Here is a 21,255-nt window from a genome sequence, read left to right as displayed (position 1 = left end):
TGAGATAAGCTATCCCGCAGTAAAGGCTACCCTTATCCTTGGACAGAGAAACCAGAGAAAATAATAAATCAGGTTTATTGTACTAAAGTAAAACATCAGACAACTACTTAGAAAATGTGGAAACAAAGCTATGGAAAGCATTGTCCCTCCCCAACATATATTCTTTATTTAGCTTCTTTCATTCTCCTTTGGGCCAGCTCTTTCAGGTCACAGAATTCAAATATTGTTGCAGCATTGCACAAATCCTCCTTGGTAAAAAGTATCACTTGCACATATTTTAGTCCTGTTTGTAAGTTTGTTTACTCCAAAAATGTCACTAACAATGTAAGTGGGAAGCTTGTTTTGAAGCCTGTTTCAGTTTGGTTAGAGAAGGGTCTATGGCAACACACTCAGGAGAACTTCTTCATTGCTCTTCTGAGGGCGTTCTTCACCTCCTTGTTCCTCAGGCTGTAGATGAAAGGGTTGAGCATGGGGGTCACCACAGTGTAGAAGACAGAAGCTGTTTTTCCTTGATCTTCTGAGTGATTGGAAAGGGGATGTAGATACATGAAAGCAGCAGAGCCATAGAAGAGGGCAACAGCCATGAGGTGGGAGGTGCAGGTGGAGAAGGCTTTGTGCCTGCCCTCCACAGAGCGGATATTCCAGATAGTGAGCAGGATGCAGGCATAAGAGAAAAAGATGGTCAAGGCTGAAGTTGTTATGATGAAACCAATACTCATGACCATCACGATCTCATTGACCCGAGTGTCAGAGCACGAGAGTAACAGGAGTGGAGGGATTTCACAATAGAAATGATTAACAACATTTGGGCCACAGAARGACAGTTGTAAGAGAGTGCCAGTGTGCACCAGGGCATTCAGGGTYCCAGCAATGTAAGAGCCCACTACCAGCTGGACACAGAGTCTRGGGGACATGACAGACATATAGTGCAGCGGTTCACAGATGGCCATATAGCGATCGTAAGCCATGACAGCCAGAAGGATAGTTTCTGTAGTGCCAAATACTGCGTAAAAGTAAAACTGTGTAATGCAGCCATTAAAAGAAATTATATTCCTCTCAGCAARGAGGCCTGACAGGAGCTTAGGAGTTACAGATGAAGAATAACAGATGTCCAGGAAAGACAGGTTGCTGAGGAAGAAGTACATGGGGACAYGAAGCTGAGAGTCGGTCCTGATTAGTATGATCATACCTAGRTTCCCCACCAGAGTGGTAACATAGATCAGTAAAAAAATCACAAAGAGCAGTCCTGGCAGATTTGTGAAACCCAGGAGAACAAACTCCATCACTTCTGAATGGTTTCCCTCAGTCATTCTYCTGGTACCAAGGCAGAGGAGGTGGAAAGAAACACACAGAGAAGAGGTGAAATCATTTCTCCTAGCGGCAGGGTTATGTAGTGCCGGAGGCTAACATACAATTTGGCGCTTCCTGGATGACAAACCGCCTTATTCTGGAGAAAATATATGTTRGTTATCCTCAATAGGCAGGCTGAAGATCGAAAACAACCCCCCAAAAATCTGGAAATTAAGTAAACAATATCTTACATCATAACATCATAATACATCATAACTGTAGAAAAATCTTGACAGGCACATTATGGAAAAATCTGGTCTTGCAAAATGCTCTCTCCTATGACCAGTCCAAATTCTTTCCAATATCGGGGCATGACTGGGAGGATTTCTCTCTCTCTCTCTCTCTCTCTCTCTTTTTTTTTTTTTTTTTCCCAGAGGGGGAATTTCTTATTTAGGGAAAAATAAATACAACAATATTGGGCCTTAATTTGCCACATTAAATAGTGTGTTGCATTACATAGATGATGGACCGCATTGGAGAGATTCTCTGACACTCCARTGACATGTTTTTGTCAGTTAAAGTGAGATCAAATGCCTGAAAGAAATGTTGATGTGTTTATGGCCTCAAGAGAAAACTACCCTATTCTGTTTTGGTTATTAACCTGTTCCATGAATGTGGATCTCTCTGATTAGCTCTCTGTTTAGAAGAGTCATTGAATAGGACTAAATCATTTGTGTTTCCCTTAGTCACATCTTTAGGTTCACAGATATATTAAGTAGCAAGCAGGAAGAGATATACCCACAGTGTTTCTTCTTGTGACTCCTGGACACTGTCCAATAGCATGGCTTCAAGTGTGGAATATTTTCTTAGAAGTTGTCCACCTCAGTCAGAGTGCACTGTAGGATGGAGAATCCGTGCTTTCCCTTTTTTGGTGTTCTAATACGTTATCTTCTCTTTCTTTTGTTTCAGATTGCTCGTGAGATATGTTTAGCTGAACTCATTTRCTCTAGATGTACCTGCTGCCCTCATGTTCAGCAGCCTATTCATTTTTGAAATTTTCTTCCCACTRAAGTTATTCCATAGAGTAATCAAGCCACCTCTTAGTCATTTTTTTTCAGCTAAGCCTTATCAATTTTGTGCCTCTTGAATTTGCTAATATAGGGAATTTTTATCTAACAATTGAATTTAAAACAAAATTCTAAGTTGAAAATACTGGGATTTTTTTTTTCTTTCTGGCAGGAACTGAATAACTTCACAGTATGGTTTATGTGGCAAGGTTCCTGCTTCCACAAAGGAGTGGRTTCATTGATTCAGAAAGTCCTTCCCCATCCTGTTCTCCTATATATTCTGTGGTGGGGAGGGGCACTTATCTGCATATTCAATAACTTTCACATTTTAAAGAGGTTTGGACTTAGCCTGGGCTCAGGTTTCTGTTATAAGCCACCACAATTCTAACACGCAAATGCCACAAACAAAACTACCTTCTCAGTCACTACTATTCATTACTCCCCTTGTAGCTGAAGTTTGCATYACCCTTCCCTGAATAAACTGCTGAATGCGGAATCTAGGTTTGCTGTCATTTGCCCACTGACCACTTCTAAATACTGTCTGTACTCTGTTCCTTGTCGGTTCATTTGACCGGATCTAATAAGATTAGTGCCAACACCATGTTTAAAGGTGTCATCAAAAGTACATTGGCCTTTGTCTCCTCTTCTTTTACTCCTTCATTGCATTCTTTATTACTACATTCTTACTGAGATCCTTAATTTGCCTACCTCATGTTGGAGCTTCTGCAGTTCTTCACGGTTCTTTTCTAGTGCAGTGAAACTACACAGAGATAAGAATTCATGAACAAGGTGATGGCAGAGGATTTTGCCTCTATACAAATTTTTTTAATTGCTAGCTGAGACATACAATAATAGCCAGCCCCTAGTCATCCAGCATAAATTTGTTTCAAAAAGTCTCAAAAGTTCACTCACTCTCTCAGGTCAGTTTATCTGGAGTTATTCCCAGGCACATACTCACTGATTGTTGAGTTTAAATTAAAAATACAGACTCCATCAGTCTTTCTGAAACCAGAATGGTATCCTTATTATAGCCTTCGATGTGGTTGGAAGATTTAAACTTTATCCCATGCCCACAGGACAAATTATCAAAGGTTCTCTGGGGCACCTGAAAAACAGAGTGAGCTTTTCCCTAAGAGCCTGGGGTAAATGCAGAGATTTATCTCTGAGGTTTATGCTTTACAGATTTGATCCTCAGAGCTAATCAGAAATGATGTATGCAGAGGCTAAGTAATTCTTCTTATGTACATAACTTTGTAATGAGAAATGAAACACAAGGCAATGCACTTTTGCTGAAGGATTTGAATGTGAAGGATTTTTCTCTCCCATATTCCTTGGGAATGAAATATAATAACTCTTAGTAATGGACTAATTTAATGAAAATATTTCATCTTTGTAGCAATCYGTTAGATTAGTTTTCTTTTGTGCCAGGTATTTCCTTACAGCAGATGTGTATATATTAAAGAAAAGGTGGATCAAAATGCRTAGATAAATTTGTCATTGTATTTTCACTTCCTTTGTTTCAAGATRACTTTCAATTTTCTGCTTATGTTTTAATATGGTTTTGCACCAGTGCTTCCTCATAGAGCATCAGAGCAGGTTCTTTAATCAGTATTCACAAAGTCCCAACCATCTGAAGGCGTGTATCCAAGGATAGGGTCTATCACTCAGTGGAGACACCTATTTCTCGTTGTATAGTATAAAGGGTTTTCGGAAAATGAGCTCGGACTTAGGTGACTGTCTTCTAGACATCTGCAKTTAGGTGAGTGAATCCCAATCAGTTCCTTTTTTTTTTTTCCTGCTACTCATCTGCTGGCTACGCTCCTTAGCATTCACTGTCACTATAATTTTACATCATATACTTTTCTTCCTCTGTTCTTCTTCAGGGTAAAAAAAGAGATACTGCTTCTCCCATTAGCCACTAGAGATGACCTTAAAATGCGTGTACATATTCGGATAAAATTTGCCTTTATGAGAAATGGGTATCATTATTTYTTTCCTTCTCTAGTTCGTCCATTTTTTAAACACTAGGTAGATGATCATTTCTTCAAAAAGATTCTTGTTCTTCTCATTGCCCTTCTCAAAGCATATTTTACTTCCTTGTTACTCAGGCTGTAGATCGGAGGRTTCATCAGAGAAACCATAACTCCATAAGATAGGGAAGCTACTTTGTCCTGGTACCAGAATTAAGGTCTGAAACACAAGACTGCACCTGCCCCCTAGATGATGGTGATGGTGGTTAGGTGGCAKGTACAGGTAGAGAAGCCTTGGTACCTACCCATGGCAGAGCGGATCCACAAGATGGCAGCCAAAATGCAGCTGTAGGAAGCTGGTGAAGCTAGTGACTTATATTAAAGCCAACAGACGYGAACATTACCATTTCATTGATGCTGATGTCAGAATGAGAGATGGCTAGCACTGGCGACATTTCACAGCAGAAGTGATCAATGATCTTAGGAACACAGGAGGATAAATGAAATGTGGCAACAGTGTGCACTAAGGTATTTGGTGCACCAACAATGTATGTGCCAGCTACTAGCTGTAGACAGACTATACAGGACATGAAGACTACATACAACAATATTTTGCAAATGGCCACGTTGCAGTTGTATGCCATTACAGCAAGAAGATAATGCTCAGAGGTGACAAAAGTAGGAYASAGGTAAAACTGTGCAACACATCCAKCAAAGACAATGGCTTTTCTCCCTGCTAAGATGCCCAAGAACATCTTGGGGATAATGGCTGAGGAATAGCACATGTCCATGCCTGACAAATTGCTGAGGAGAAAGAACATACRAGTGTGAAGGTGGCAGTCAATTCTGATCAGTGCAATGATCCTAAAGATTTCCTGCCATGGTTATAAGTAGGCCATTAGGAATGCCACAAAGAGGAGACCTTGCAGCTCTGGACTCTCTGCTAATCCAGAAAGATTCACGGAAGAGTAGTGTTTCTTCATCATTCTCCTAGTACCTCTGGGGAAAAGTCAAGCTATTGTATTCTTGGGTTACCTGAAATGTAATTTTCAGAAAGATGCAAACACTCAGAGAGGGACTCATTTTCTCCTAAGAAGTATCTATGATAAGTGTGRTAAATAACCCTCTGGAGTTGCTTTGCTATCTCGCTGACTGTAAGGGGCACATAGACAGTCAATTTAATCCCAAGTGCTTCCAGTGTTTTGGCCAGATGAAGGTAGGTGAAGTGCCTGTACTAGCAGGTTATGAATATTTGATGCTTTTGCAGTGGTTTGTGAACCACAATTGAGGATTTATTGGTCTAACTGGTGGGTCACCGCGTAACAGTCTTATACCCTGAGACTAGATRGGAGCTCTAGGGCTCCATTTCTTGTCCTGTCTGGTGTTACTGCAGATATCCACACACAGTAATCGCTTCATAAACATAGYCAGTCTGTACATTCTCATGTTTTGCTTTGGGCAAACTGGTTTCAGACCACTCCAAGTTTCAGATTCACTTTAGGACTACACTGACCTGTCCAAATCTATGCCTATTTGTGAGCTAAGCTTTCATTATATATAGCTAATGGGATGCTAGTTAATGCAATCAGCAGCACTTACCGATCTGTTCAGCTGACAAAAATGTAGGTGTCTACCTTACAGAGAGCCACATTGTTCCCTAGACTCYATTGAAGGTCTTGACTAGATCTCCCTTGACCATAAAGTGAGCTTAAATACTTAGTCTATATGTAAAAGTGACATKGTATTTACTTAGAGTTAAGGAGCTAAGTCCTTCTCCTAAAGATAGTTGACTCCAACTATAATTGCTAAATATCTAAACAAGGAGAGGTGAATCCTACCCCTGTGATAGCAGTGTTTTCTCAGATCTATATTTAAAATAGATTTAGCTAGAATTAAGGTAGCTCTGCCTAAAATAGCGGGCCCTACCAAACAAAAAAAAACCTCTAAGATCTATGGTGTGYCTTCTGCAGGAGGGCCGGAGGATAATTTCAGACACAATTTTCCAAATGTATAGTAGCTACAGTGTTAAACCATTATTTTGATTGCCTTATTTCTGCTTTTTTAGGCAAAACAAATTTCAGTTGGAAACTCATTTGCGCCTAAACTACTGGAGCATTTAGCATGACATAGAGACAGGGTAAACCAGCTTTTTGAGGATGTGACTATAAAAATGTGTGGTCATTCAGAGAAGATAAATTCCAAAGCAAGTTGCAGTTCATCAGAGCAAATGTGAAATGGGATGTAATATACCAGTCACTGTTCATTATTCATTAATCATTATCCTCCCATTAAGGTGGGTTGTCATCTAAACACTATTTTGTAGTACTGGATGTTCTTCTCTGTAACTCTCCTCAGGTGGTTCTCAATCCACACAGGATATTCTCTGATCTGTGCTTAATTAACAGGCTAATCCCATAGAAGGCAGCAATATCAGTTGGACAYAGCTAAACCACTGTTTTGCCCAAATAAAGAAACTACCACTGCCCTGGTCTTATAACCAGAAAGGTTGCATCATTCAAATTTGAGAGCAACAGCTTCAGTAGGAAGCCACAAAAGAGCAGACCAGTAGTGCTGTAGCCACAGAGCTGTATTTTGAAGACACTTAAGAGTGTACGTGAATCCATTATCCACCAGCTGATTGTGAAGGTGAGAGCAGCTGGACACAAAGCTTGGAGGCCATAGTCACTGAATTTGTAGTTTTTTACATATAGCCAAATAATGGTCACAGATCACTGTAGCAAGAAGAGACACTCTGGGACTGTACAGAAATCAAAAATAATTTTTAGTCTTTTCTCTAGAGAAAAAGATGCACCTAARTTAAACAGCATCCTGGGGATGACAGTCATAGAACAGCAAGTGTGGAAAAACAGCAGGAATTATACATAAGGGTCCTGATTCAGGAATTGGTCTGATTAACACATTTGGAGACATGCAAGATTAAGAGACATGAATCTCATTCACTTTGTCCAAACTCATATTAATGAAACACATAATCTGTATGTAAGCCTTCTTCTCAAATATTAAATAACTATGGCTAAGTACCATTTTGTAACTCTCTTCAGGAATAGAGAAACAATAAATGAAAGAATAATATCTTACTCTCTTTGACTTGATATAAATAGCAAATGTATTATGTGCTTCATATTACAAATAACTCTGAGRCCGAGATTTTCTATGGTGAATTGGGTGTTTCTATCTCTAAGTGCCAAATATGACAACAAAACATTTGCTATCTGCTACTTATGTTCTCAGCAATGGGGAAAATGGTAAAGAGTTATGGATAAAAGAAAGTGAAAGAAAGTGGGGAAAAAATGGTGGAAGCAGGGATGGGCTAGCCAGGAGGAATAGAAAGACCTTGTGGGAATATGCAGAGCTGTAGTTGGGAAAGCAAAGTTCACCTGGTGTTGAAGCTAGGGGGGAATGGGAATGGCAACAAGAAGGGCTTCTCTAAATGCATTATCAACATAATGAAGGTTAATGGTGGCATTCCTTGGGTATCAATGCTAGGACCGATAATGTTTATGTCTGCATTAGTGCTCCCCAGTGTAAGAAAGGTGTTGACATACTGGAAAAAGTCCAGTGGWGACTACCACAGTGGTCAGGGGGCTGGAGCACAAGACATACGAGGAGAAGTCAAAAGAATTGGGTTTGCTGAGCCTGGAAAAGAGAAGGCAAGGAGGAGATCTTATTGCTGTCTTCAACTCCCACATGGAAAAGTGTGGAGAAGATGGAGTCAGGCTTTTCTCCGGGRTTCACAGGGACAGGAAAAGAGACAATGAACAAAATTTGCAACATGGGAAATTCAGATTAGATATAAGGGGAAAAAAATCACTGTGAGGCTGGTCAAACAGTGGTACAGGGGTCCAGGGTGGGAGTTTGTACTAGAGAGCTCCAGCGATTCCTTCTATGTGAGTGCCTGCACAGCTCCTCCCCTGGCAAGATGGCCTGGATAGCAACAGCTGATAAGAGAGGAATGTGAATATAAATAGYGTGCGGGTGAAACACCCAGTACTGTCTGAGAGGGAGTTTGCCCCAGACTGATAATGCTAGAGAGGAAGATGACCATTAGCTGGATTAAACAGTAACCAGGAAATTAYCAAGAGACTTTGGAAACAAAGAAGGATTCAGCTTTATTGCACTTCTGATGCTGACCATGAACGTATAGTTCATGGCTTCCCTGTTAATTACATGTTGTTAATAAATCGGTAAACCACTTTGATCCTGATTTGATTTAATCCACATGAACTGAGCAGTTTCTCCCTCTGACCCCTTCACTCCTAAATATTACATGATTCTAGGATATCACTAGGACTAAGCCATCAMTCCAGATCTCACCATGGTTCTTAAGGACATTGCAGYCTATATGGGCTGGTGTAAAACAAAAGTAATTCACTATAAATGACCTATAAATGAGAAAATAATTGGAGCATTTTTGCTTTTTATATATTCAAGGCAATGCACTTTTTGTGTGTCTTCCAGAGATTCTCTTTGCAGGTAGACTGCAGGAGATTCATTGCTACTGTATCTTAAGATAAAAGTGCCCTTTAGAAGTGTGTGTATTTCTTCATTGGTCATCTGAATATCATATTTAAAGTTAAATTTTCAGCTATTTAAAATTAAATGAGATGTATCCTACTGTTAGTCATTTRATGAGGTTTCAATATGAACAAGCAAAATAATTTCCTGGGTACCATGCCAGTTATCTTCTGTCATCTGTAATTTTCTTGCTAAAGGTGTTGATGTCCTGAGGCCAGTTATTATGGCCCTTAATGACCTTACAACACTTCCTTGAAATGGAATTTTATTCRGTAGAATAATAGAATTCACCCCATAATCACTCTGATTTGCTAAGTACAAGAGACAGTCCACAATCTGCAATCTACCTTTTTAGGTAACAGAAAACTATGCACCACAGATGTGCTGTGGTGGTCTCATTAAGTAGCAGTGAAGTAGCACATGCCATAGTTCATGATCTGAGTCCAACCAATTATAGGAATTTTTGAAATATTCTTCTGGATTAAATTTTATGTATGAAAGGCTTTGGCCTGGTACATGAGATTGAATAAATGCAAGAAAACAAAATGTAAGATGATGAAAATTGCATGCTTGTAGTCCTCTGCCTATGTCTTCATTAGTTTAAATTAACTACTGAAAACAGTTATCAGCAACTGGAGAACTGAGTTTTATCAGTTTAATCAGTTAACTGACTTAATCCTGAACCAACTGAGGATAATGAATCATCCAATGCATCATGTAAGTCAGAGTGAAGAAAACCCAAAGAATATTGTCAATCTGAGATATTTCATCAAAACCTAAGCATGTCACCTTCATTCTCTCTGACCATAAACTTAMAACATTGAGCTTCATTTTATTTTTGTGATCCTCCTCAGAGCCTCTTTTACTTCCTTATTCCTCAGGCTGTAGATCAAGGGGTTCAGCATAGGAGTCACTACTGTGTAGAACACCGCAGCCCATTTATCTTCTCCTCTTGAGTTTTCTGAGCTTGGTTTTAAATAAATAAAAAGCGATGTCCCATAGAAGATGCTCACAACAGTCAGGTGTGAGGCACAGGTGGAGAAGGCTTTGCGTTTGCCCTTGGCTGAGCGGATCCTCAGGATGGTGGAGAGGATGACAATGTAGGAGATCAGGATAATGAGACTGCTGGAAACACCATATAAGTTAGCAGAAGTTGTGAGAATGATGCAGTTGAGGGTGGTGTCGGAAGTTGAGAGTGAAATCAGAAGAGAGATGTCACAGAAAAACAAATCAATGACATTGGAGCCACAGAAAGATAAGTTTAATATGCCCATGGTGTGACCCATGCTGTTCATCAGTCCAACCAGATACGACCCAATCACCAGCTGGAAACAGAGTCTCGGAGACATGACAACCGAATATACCAGGGGATGACAAATGGCCACGTAACGGTCATATGCCATCGTAGCCAGCAGGAAACATTCAGTAATCCCCAAAATATCAAAAATGAACACTTGAGCTAGACACCCAGCATAAGCAACAGTCTTCTCCTCTGACATAAAATCAACCAGCATCTTGGGGGTGATGACTGTGGAAGAACAGAGGTCCACAAAAGCCAGATTGCCCAGGAAATAATACATGGGGGAGTGGAGTTGAGGACTGGTCCTGATTAATGTGATTATCCCAAGGTTCCCCAGGATGGTGACAAGATAGATGAGCAGAAACATCAGAAAGAGGGTAACCTGAATCACTGGATCATCTGTGAACCCCATTAAAATGAATTCAGTCATTTGGGTGCAGTTGCTTTCTGCCATTAGTTTGATGCACGCTTTCTGTGTGTAGTATACAGGGGAAGATCATTAATTCCTTGCTACTACAGGCATGTATCTCCCAGGTGAAAAACTTCTCCAGTGGGCACTGTCACTGGTGCTGTAAAGAGAGAGTCATGCAAGATCTAAAGGAAAATTTAGACACAGATCAATTAGAAACAGCTTCTCAAATGGCTTCTCAGAGAGTGGGTAAAATAAACCAGGTGCTGCRAAAGCCAAGTTCTGCTCAAGCTGTAAAATGCCTAGGCATAGCATGGTGTGTAACAGTCTCATCCTTTAGTTCATTTTTGAACTGGTTGTTTGGCAATGACCATTATGGAAAGTTGTACTAAGTTTACTAACCAGAGTAGCTTCACCTTGGTGCTGGATTTCATGCTCTGCGATAGATTGTTCAGTTTGGGACACTGAAATTATATGACTCAATCTGAAACACAGAAAAAGTGCTTTTACAAGGTAACATTGCTCATCTTCCCATAGGCAGGACAGAAGTCTGGTAGGACAATAACTATTCATCATCTTTCTCGTAGGCATTTGCTACCCATCTGCTTCTTCCCTCTGTGCTGAGACTTCTTTTTCATAACTATGAAACCTTAAGACACAGAGGATTATATTGGCCTCCCCTCACTCCTGATATCTTGTTTTATCTGTACAAATATTTCCTAGTTCTTTGGCCTGTCCCTACAGTCTATAAATGAAAATGGGCAACCCCAGAAGTTGAACAATCTCTCCTTGAAAATACTGGGGGAGAAGGAGGGAAATYAGTCTTTGGATATGCCCCATCTCCAACAGTAAACTCCCTAAATATTCATTATGGGAATGGTTCTGGTCCTCACCCAGGAGTCCTTTCTGGTCAATGGGGAGAGAATGCTGCCTGAGCATACACTCTGATAATGTAATCTCCAGATCTGCTTTCTCAATGGTTGTGTAGTAAGGAGAGACAGAACAGTAAGTTGCCTGTTTTGGGAAGAAAGTACAGAGTGTCATACCCCAGAAGAAACATCACTCTTCCCTCTCACCAACATCAGAGCTTCCCAGTCTGGGCAACACAGAAAAAACATCTTTAAAGAACCGACAATGAAATGACAAGGACTCCACTGAGGCAGGCACAGGAGGCTTTTACAAAGAACAAACTGGGTTGGGAAGGAATGAAGAGTTGTTCCTATGCTATCAGCAAAGCTAGAATTACAAACCTGTAAAAGCGCCAGAAGTAACTCATCCAGGTAGCTACTGCTGGAAGGACAAATCTTTGACAGAGGAACTGAAACCCARGACGCTGCAGGGAGAGCATGAAATAAGGACAGGAAGAGGTTTCAGAAGGATTATGTAGAAAGACAGGTGCTGGGAAAGCATGGAGGGGGTCTCTCCCACAGAGAGGAAAGTTCAAATAAAAAAAGCTGACCTGTACTCTCCCTTTTCCACAAACGGAGCACAGTGTGCACAGAACACACACAGATGACTGCAATGCAGATGTCTAGGGGTGAGGGATACAAAACCCACACAAGTGTTCCTTGTCACTTGTCCCTGTCTTCCCTGTCTCTTCCTCTCTGAGCCATTTCCTTTTTGCAAGAGAAAACTATGGGAAATTGGTGGAGACACTATTTCCTTGCTYGTGGGTCTGGTACTGGGAATTCCAACTAAGGCTGAAAAACAATAAGACTCACTTACATTTCAGTAATACTTCTCTCTGCTTCCCTCTTGAAAAATCTCAGAGAGATACAGATGTGGTGAAGCACCTGACTTAAGCTGTACAGCAGAACTTGAAAACAAGCCACCTTCACTAAACACTCTTATTAGTTCACCTAATATGGAGATTTGGAGACTGAGAATCTCTTTCAGTCTCTGGAGCATTAAAGAGCTCAAAGCAGGTCATTATCTTTTCTCTACACTTTTCAGTTTGGAGAAGCATACCCGGAGGAGATGACCTCAGCTCATTTGAAGAATGGGGCTTTGGATCAAGGAAATCAAAGAGGACAAACCACAGAACCACACCCTATCTTTCATGTCCATTTTTTGAACAACTTCTCAGAGATAATAACAACTCCAGAAGTGCTTAGTTTGACTTTGCCATGCACAACAGAAATGGAATTATACAATCACAGAGTCAAATTTTTGAGATTGGAAAGGACCTCTGGGTGTTATCTGGTCCAAACCCCAACACAGAGCAGGGGAACTTCAAAGACAGATAGAACTTCAAAGATTGACTGGGTCACTCATGGCCTTGTCCAGTTTTATTTCAAAATTCTCAAAGGATGGAAATTCTACAACCTGCTTGGGAAACTCCTAGTGTTTGACCAGCCTCACTTTCTGTTTTCCAATATCCAACTAGGATTTCCCTTACTGTGACTCATACACTTTTTCAAGACACCTTCCAGCGTTTGCCCACCCTCATGGTGAAACATTTTTTTCCTAATATCTCATCAGAATTTCCTGTGTTGCAGCTTGGTTCTTTGCCTTTCACACTGCCAGTGTGCACCTCCAAAACATCTGGCTCTASTCTTCCCTTTATCCACCCACAAGGTATTTGAAGACACCAAAAAGATCATTTCTTCTCCAGGGAAAGCAAACCARCTCTTCTCAGCCTCTCCTCRTGTATCATATGTTCCAGCCCCCTGACTAGATTAGTGGTCTCCACTGGACTCAATCCAGTGCATTAATGCCCTTCTTATTCTAGGAAGCCCCAAACTCAGTTTAATACTCCAGATGTGGTCTCACTAGTGCTAAATAGAGGGGAACAACCCCTTCCTTCGATTTGCTGCCCACACTCTTGCCAACACAGCCCAGGAAGTGGCTGGCCTTTTTTAGCTGCAGGGGCACCCTGCTGACTTGTGGACAAGCTGGTGTCCACCAGAACCCCCAGGTCCTTTACTACCAAGCTGCTCTTCATCCACTTGCCCTGAGCCCATCCAGGATGCAGGACACAGCATTCAGGTTAGCCGATCATGATTTTTGGTCAGCCCACATCTCAAGCTTGTTGAGGTCCCTGTCGGGGTTTAGTCAGGGCTGGCTGCTCCATAAGGGAATGGTAGCTGAGGGGCACCCCACTGCAGGCCATGCATGCAGCAACAGGTTGCTGTCCTGCAGGGGACACTGTGGGTAGAGCCAGGGGTTGATTATGGGGACCACTGACATCTCCAGGCACCACAAGCAGAAAAACAGGCCCCAGGGTTCATCCAGGGAGTCCAGGCAGAAGCAAAAGGAGATGGAGCCAGAAACAGGACTGGAGACAAGGGTATGAGGGTTCCATCCAGGAAACAAGCTTGCTACAGCATAGGTCCAAGGTCCATGTAGGAGGTGGGGCCAGAGTCAAGGCTAGAGACCAGTACTCCTACAACATAGCTCGGGTAGGGACTGAAGGCCCAGGACTGAGATTAAATGGAGCCCCTGACCCATGGGCAGAGGGTGTGGGTGGAGGCCCCAGGAGAGAATAGTTATGGCAATTAAGGCCTGTTGGTGTACTCAGGGCCCTGACAGTCCCTTTGAATAGAGGCCCTGCCCTCCAGGGCATTTACTGCTCCCCTCAATTTCATATCATCCACAAACTTGCTGAGGGTGCACTCTGTCCTTTCACTCAAGTCATTAATCAAGATTTTCAGCAGTGTCAGTCCCAGTATCAAGCCCTGAGAAATGCTACTAGTAACCAGCCACCAGCTGGACTTTGTACCATTCCTCACCACCCTTTGACCCTAACAATCCAGCCGGTTTTCTACCCACCTTAAATTCCATGTAGGCAAACCACATCTCATGAGTTTGACTATAAGAAGTCAATGGAAGATCGTGCCAGAAACATTGCTTGACATGAAGGTCATCTACTGCTCTCCTTTTGTCCACACAGCCAGTCATCTCATTATCCAAGGCAATCAGCTCAGTTAGGCTTGATTTGCCCTTGGTAAATCTATGCTGCCTATTCATAATCACCTACTCATCCTTCATCTGCCTGGAGAGGGCTTCCAGGTTGATTTGTTTCATAATCTTCCTAAGGAGTGAGGCAGTCTGTAATTCCTGGGTCCTCCTTCTTGATGCTTGGAACAACACTTGCCTTTTGGCAGTCATCAGGCACCTACCTTAAATGTGTCAGCTGAAAGAGAAAATGGACCTGAGAGCTTGAGGGAGAGAGGCCCAAAGCYGGCAGGAAGATGACAAGAGGGATCAAACTTGGAGCATGAAAAAGGACTCAGTGGGACAGCAAGTGGGGAAAACAGTGGTCTTCTGAAGACACAAAGAAAAATGGTAGGGCTGGCCCTATTTCCAGTGGCTCTGATTGCAGATTTCCAAGCCCAATGGAAGTTACGATATTCCTCCTTCTGTGGCTCTTCCACAGCTAATGATGGTGAGTGTTGAGGTCARCACAAACTACCTGTCAGTGTGGGATAGGGTCACACAGTATATTTTGCAGAGGGCAATTAGCTTAGACTCAAAAGTCTTGACCCATACCCTTTGCAGAACATGGTATAGGGCAGCAGATTGAAAACTTTTGGAGCTACACACAGAAAAGAAAACAAAAATCACATGGATTGCCACCAGAGTTCAGCCAGGTTTAAGACCCTGCCTCCACTCAYGGTGAAGAAGAATTAATATAAAGTCAGATAGGGCTGGACACTCCCTTAGCCTCTAAGCATTAGGGTTTTACAGACTTAAGAGACAGAGACCACATCTGGATCATAATCGTTTCTGGCCAACAGATGGTGATGCTGAGACACGAGAGAGTCAGCAGGAGCTGGCCCAGATGGCCATTTGGTCTGCAGTACTCTAGTATTGCTTCCTCCAACTCCCCAGCACTTCCTGCACTCTCCTGTCCTCCCTTTCTTAGTACCTCCATTCCCCACCCCTCCATGGGGAGCAGGCCATGTATTCAGACGCACTTGCAATATGTTCATTTCCATGCAAGAACTTCTTCTGCTTTAATATGTCCAGGCAGATCAATCTGCATGCATGGAGTTCATGCTTCCCCTGTATCTGTTGGTCAGCCAGTTAAAGAGTCAGAGCTCTGTTCCCCTCTCTGTCAAGCTAGAGCAGACCTGGACTCTGTGAACAGATACACATGCCTTTCTGATGGGCTTTTACTCCAACTCTGTGAAGGAGCTTATGTGCTAAAGCTATCCTAAGGATGCTGCATGCACGGAAGTTCTCCRTTTCCTAGTGTGAAAGGAACATGAAGGATGTGCTGGGCCCCTGGGCAGGCAAACCCCCAAATTAGGCTCTGTGAATGAAGCTTGTCCTTGCCTGAAGGTGCAGACAGTATGAACTCCATCTGCATCCCCCAGCAAGGGGTCGTAGTGGTTGGTAATTGTCCATGGTAAATGTCTGGGTGGCTCCATTGCCAACAGGCTATTCCCAGCCCTGCCAGGCCAAGACCACATGGCAAAGACAGCCTCAGCTGAAGGGCTACAGCCCCTCTCCTTTGTCCCTGCACTGTCTGATCCACACCGAGGGAACAGAGGGCACTCACTGCTTGGAAGTCCTTTTGTAGGGCTTTGTTTTTCTCATTCCTGTGGTCAGGTCACCTTTTCCCAACAAAGGAACAGGTTTTGCAGCCACTCTGGGTTTCTTACCTCTTCTTCCGAGCCAGGAGCAGGAKCTCTGAAATCCATCTGTGTGGGAACTTGCATAGTGCTGTCCACTGCAGTATTTCCAACATTATAGGAAAAAAAGACTCTCCTAATATCTCACATGTCAGTAACCCCTAGGATGCATTGAGGAATGTCATCTTTGTCCCCCAGGTGACAGTATGGTAGTGGATATTTARGCCTTATAAAGTCTTCCTGGGAAAGGTTTTTAAGGAATTCCCATAGCAGGTCTCCCTAAATCTCTTTGATTTTTTCTYTAGTAAGGAATGGGAACTAGAAGTACAATCAAAAACTAGGTCTCCTTATGAACAGTAAATGCAGCACAGAGGTTTTCCAAAGCAGGTTACAGTATACAACCATCTAGAAAGGTGTTGCAACATTCTATCAAGTGTAGCAAATGARACCCTAGATGAGAGAAGTGGTTTTATTTTAAAAGAAAAAACTGAAACAAAACCGGCTTCTCTCATTTACTCTCACGCCTTTACTCTCACGTACTCAGAAGCACCAGGATGTGTGTGCCCAAGCAATATGTTCAGCAGTCAGTCCCCAGGGCATGCAGTTTGAAGCATGCAGCCACTAAGRTGCTTGCATCCAAGCAGTCTGCCCAGGAACCCTTGCAATGACACAGAAGATGAAGGACAGTGGCTATCAAGTCCTCCTTGCACCTCTTTGGTTCCCAGGTTGGAAATAGCATGCTGGGTTTGGATGTGTCTTTTTGTACCCTTTCAGAGCTGGGTGGGATGAGCCTTTCCATGCTGCCCCACCCCAGTGTGTCAGTAGGATTTTCTCACTGTCCCCCGTCTCCTGAACTGGGTGTCCTGAGTAGTGCCATGCAAATATGCTGGGACCTCTCTGACCTACTAAGGTGGTGCTATCAGCACAAACCATTCCCCTGTCCTGGATCTTCACATTTCTGAGACAGATTTCTATAGCCCTTCCCTGACAATGTCCAGAGCTGAGAGCAGGCCACTAGGGTGTGTCCAGGATCTGAGGTTTTAAAACCCTTCTAGAGCCTCATTAAGGGGTATAGGCCATGATCTAAGATTGTTTTATCATTCTGTAAGGGTAAGAAAACCTAAGACACAAGCACTAGGGCCTCTGACAGGGCAACTCCTCCATATGTCCATCTTTTTCATTATCTCCCAGAGGGAAACTTGACTTGGTCACTGTCTCTGCTCCCTGCTAATTGCTCAGTACAGCTGTGCAGCACAAGGTCTCCTACCATTTGCAGGTCTTCCAGGCTTTTGTTGCTCATTACCCAGAGCTGGAAGAGAAACAGCCCAGGAATATTAACAACAGGTTGCAGCAACCCCCTGCCCCAAGCTGTCAGCCTCCAGAAGGCATTGTGCTCCCTCCTCCAGTGCCCTGACACATTCTGGGCTTGCAGCTGGAGCTATYAACCCCAGGACAAGCCTCCTTCCCCTTTCATTTTTGATGTCACCTCCGTACTGTTCCCTGGTTGCCTTAGTTCCCCCACCCTCCTGCTCTGCATCTGCTACAGCGCAGGAAATGACAGGAAATTGCAAACACCCCTTTGCAATGCAGACACACAGGGAGGGGAACGTGCTCTCAGGGTCACCCAGGAGCACTTCAAAATGCAGAAGCACTGCTCTCTGCTGCCTAGAAGTGTCCCCACTTTTGCATGACATACAAGGTAGCCACCCTCAGTGCATCTCATGCAGCTTGTGCAGAACTCACTATCCAGTGCAGCAGCAGCCTGGATCACTCAGGCTTGGCATCATTTGTTTTCTCTGCATGAAACCAAGAGCTGGGCAGACTCTCACCAAGCCGAAGCATCACYTCCTAAAAGGAGGGACCTCTCTTGCTTGCCTCTCTCTTTCTCTGTTCTGTGTTGGACTTTCTCCACCCCTTCCACAAGGCTCCATAACAAAATATGAGTCTCAAACTGCAGGGAGAAACAAAGCAAAAGGGACATTTTTAAACCTGCTAGGAAACACCAAGAAAAAATGCCAATAAAGTTTTCTTCCACTACAGAGGAGGAAATTCTGCAGAGACCAGCCAGTCCAGAATGTCATGTAAAATGGTCTTATTTAAAGTGGTMCCATGTTTATCACCTTCAAATACTTGGGTGCTAAGAAACTCTTCCCTAACTGGCATTGTCCATCCTGAAGGCATCAGTGGGGTCAGTGCTCTCCTGGGACAGCTCTCCTGGCAGACGAGTCTGCTTTCTGATGCCTTGTCGTTGCAGGGCTGTAGTTACAGGGGAATCTCAGCTTTCATTTACTAAAAATATGGGAGAGGGGAACAGGTTTGTAGCCTTGGGAAGAAAGAAGTGAAAAAACTAATCAAGCTAACACTCCGTCTCAGAAATACAACAATCACTTTCAAAAGCCTTGTGGTTTTTAAGTCCACCACCTGATTTTGAGGACATACCTCACATTTTTAGATAACTGGAGACACTGTGCAAGGAGATCTCTTTGAAGGAGGCAGCTGCCTGTAAGCCAGCACTCAAGTGTGGACCAGGGAGTTTCACTGCCAGCACCCAGCTGCAAGCCGGGGTGTGAAGCAACTCCTTACCTCCTAACCCCACACTGGGAAATTCCCAGTCTCTCTGTCTTTGCCCTCAGTGGTGTCTAGCTGTGTTTTCCCTGGCTGAGAGCCTGTATTGAKGACAAGCTCCCCAAAGCCCAGGGAAGGGATTTTGGCAGATGTTCCTTGCTCTCAGGTTCACCCCTGCAATGCCTTGGGGATACCCTTGTGGAGTGGCAGCAGCTTCTTCCAGTGAGTGAGCATGATGCACAGTGTGGAAGCTCTGCCTGCAGCAGATGGGACCCCGAAATGGCATGCTGTGCACTGAGAAACATCTTGAGCATCTCCCCAACCCAGTCTGCCCCATGCAGTGCCAGTCCTGCCCAGCATCAGCTCTGGCTGTGCTCAGCCCCAGGGCTCAGGCCCCCTCCATCCATCTTCCTGCTGTCAGYGCGCCCACACCACCTCTCACACCTCCTCATTGCTGCGCTCGATACCTGCCCGACGGCAAGAGACAGGAACTGCCAGTGCTGCTGACAGCAGGAGATGAATGGGGCCGAGTCGGCRCTGCAGGGCACAGGGAAGGAGGGGAGATGTGCAGAGCTATGGTGGACATTTCAGTCTTGGGGAGCCATCTGCAGGGCTAAGGCCCTATGGACCAGGACAGGGGATGAGGACTGTGTCCCATCAGACAGTCCCAAGCATCCTTTTGGTGCTTTTTGGCCTCCTAGACAGTCACTAATCCCTTCCTGTCTTGCATCAGTCCCAGTCCAAAAAACTCAGCTCCAGCTGAGACCGTGCTGTCCGTGTAGCCCACTTTGGCCACCCAAGACATCACCAGAGTATGARGTCTGAAAATTTTCCTTTCCCTATATGATGGCTGCAAGGAATTGGGAAGGATTTTAAGCACCAAACCCGTACGCAAAAGTGAAACCTGAGCTGCTGCTTAAGTTAATAGTCCAAGTTTATAGGAAAGGACTGGCTTTGCTGAAGCGAGCAGTTGCCAAGCCTCTGATGGGGAAGGATTAGAGCCCTTSCTCACTGTCACCATCACCCGGGCATTGCTGGAGAGCGAAGACCCCTGGGAGGCTGTTAGTGACCCATGTACAAGGTGAGGACAGAGCAGTAGTACTGCAACCACCTCCCCCACCACCACGGACAGGACACCTTGGACAAGCTTTTCCAAAGCCACCTGCATTAATGAGGGGGTCACAGAGGAGCCCCAGCTCCTGTAAGATTGCGATCTCGATCAGGCAGGTCCCAGCTCTGAAGTGCCTCATCCAGCACACAGGCTTGGTGCAGACACAGTCCTCTGGTTTGACCTGCACTGTCCAGGCCATGTAGCCAATACCCCAGTATAGGTGCACAGGAGCAGGCATGCTCTGTGGCTCCTTCAAACATGCACCTGTGGGAATCCTGAACACTCCATGTCCAGGCAGGCATTGTGTAAATGAACTGGTTGAGCTGGGGAGGAACATGGCCTCCGGTTCAATCTCTGCACATAATGTCCCCTCTGCTACTCCCACCTGCACACTGTTCCTCCTTTTTCTTGCAGGAGCACCATGTTGCAGAAGTTAGGCAGTTAGTCTCACTCCCCATCCTCAGCCATGACACAGCCTCTCCTTTGGTCTGTCTTCCTACCACGGGCTGCGCTGGTACAGCCAGTCCATGGTCCTGCATGTTCTTCCAGGTGGTGCCTCCTGGCCTGGTGTGGGACGTGGGGAGGGAGCAGGCTGTGTGGCCTGGTACCGTGATTCTTCTCCAGCACTGGAGCCCAGAGCCCAGCACTTCCACCGCTCTGTGGATGCAGCATCTGCTTCAGCGCTGCTGCCATGCGCCTGCAGGAGAAGCAAAGCAAGGGATCAGTGTGGCAGTGGGGTGGACTTGGGGCTGACAGCACTCAGAGCAGGGGAAGCCCAGGGAAGAGGCTGGAGCAGGGGCTGCCGGGGCATCCTGAGGTGCTGCCAGGGGARCAGCACCCACAGCAAGCCCCAAGGGCATCCTTGCGCAGAACTAGTCTCAGCACCTCCTCCGTTTCCCTGGGTTCATCCTTTGGTGGCATCCATGAGACCAACCCCAGCTCTGGGTCTGATGAGACAGCCCCATCCAGGGTTTCCAGGGGCAGAAGGCAGCAGACTCAGCCACATACCCAAAGCACCCAAACCCGGCAGAGCAGAGCCCACAGGCCCAGGGGCAGGGACAAGGGCAGGCAGCACAGAGCTGGGCAAGCACCCACCAGCCAGGATCTCCCCATGGATGTTTGCAGCCCAGCAATGAGATGTGATCCTGGCAGCTAAGATAATAATGAGGGACTCATTAATAACCTGCCTGTCTGTACCCATGCAGATGTTTGGTGGACAGTCACCTCACAGCCTTGGCCCCTCGGACAGTGCTCCCAAGCCCTGGCGCCCACCACAACTGGGCTCATCTCCCCTCCTTCCCTGTGCCCTGCAGCGCCGACTCGGCCCCATTCATCTCCTGCTGTCAGCAGCACTGGCAGTTCCTGTCTCTTGCCGTCGGGCAGGTATCGAGCGCAGCAATGAGGAGGTGTGAGAGGTGGTGTGGGCGC

The 21,255-nt window shown here is 44.6% G+C and overlaps 2 protein-coding genes across 2 annotated transcripts; both read right to left on the bottom strand.

The window, feature by feature from the left end:
* Positions 1–389: 389 nt before the first annotated feature.
* On the bottom strand, positions 390–1,319 carry LOC112971661 (olfactory receptor 1019-like). Its single transcript, XM_026077278.1, has one exon. The coding sequence runs from the start codon at positions 1,308–1,310 to the stop codon at positions 390–392; it is 921 nt and encodes a 306-aa protein (XP_025933063.1). The 5' UTR covers positions 1,311–1,319.
* An 8,371-nt stretch (positions 1,320–9,690) lies between these two features.
* LOC112971657 (olfactory receptor 1009-like) lies at positions 9,691–10,631 on the bottom strand. Its single transcript, XM_026077264.1, has one exon. The coding sequence runs from the start codon at positions 10,615–10,617 to the stop codon at positions 9,691–9,693; it is 927 nt and encodes a 308-aa protein (XP_025933049.1). The 5' UTR covers positions 10,618–10,631.
* Positions 10,632–21,255: the final 10,624 nt, after the last annotated feature.

The sequence above is a fragment of the Apteryx rowi genome, unplaced genomic scaffold (assembly GCF_003343035.1).
Source record: "Apteryx rowi isolate R43461 unplaced genomic scaffold, aptRow1 scaffold_1111, whole genome shotgun sequence".
Taxonomy (NCBI): Eukaryota; Metazoa; Chordata; class Aves; order Apterygiformes; family Apterygidae; genus Apteryx; species Apteryx rowi.
This window is presented reverse-complemented; position numbering and strand designations above follow the sequence as displayed.

Coding starts and splice junctions, on each gene's coding strand:
- LOC112971657 (XM_026077264.1), bottom strand. CDS start 10,617: ATGGCAGAAAGCAACTGCACCCAAATGACTGAATTCATTTTAATGGGG.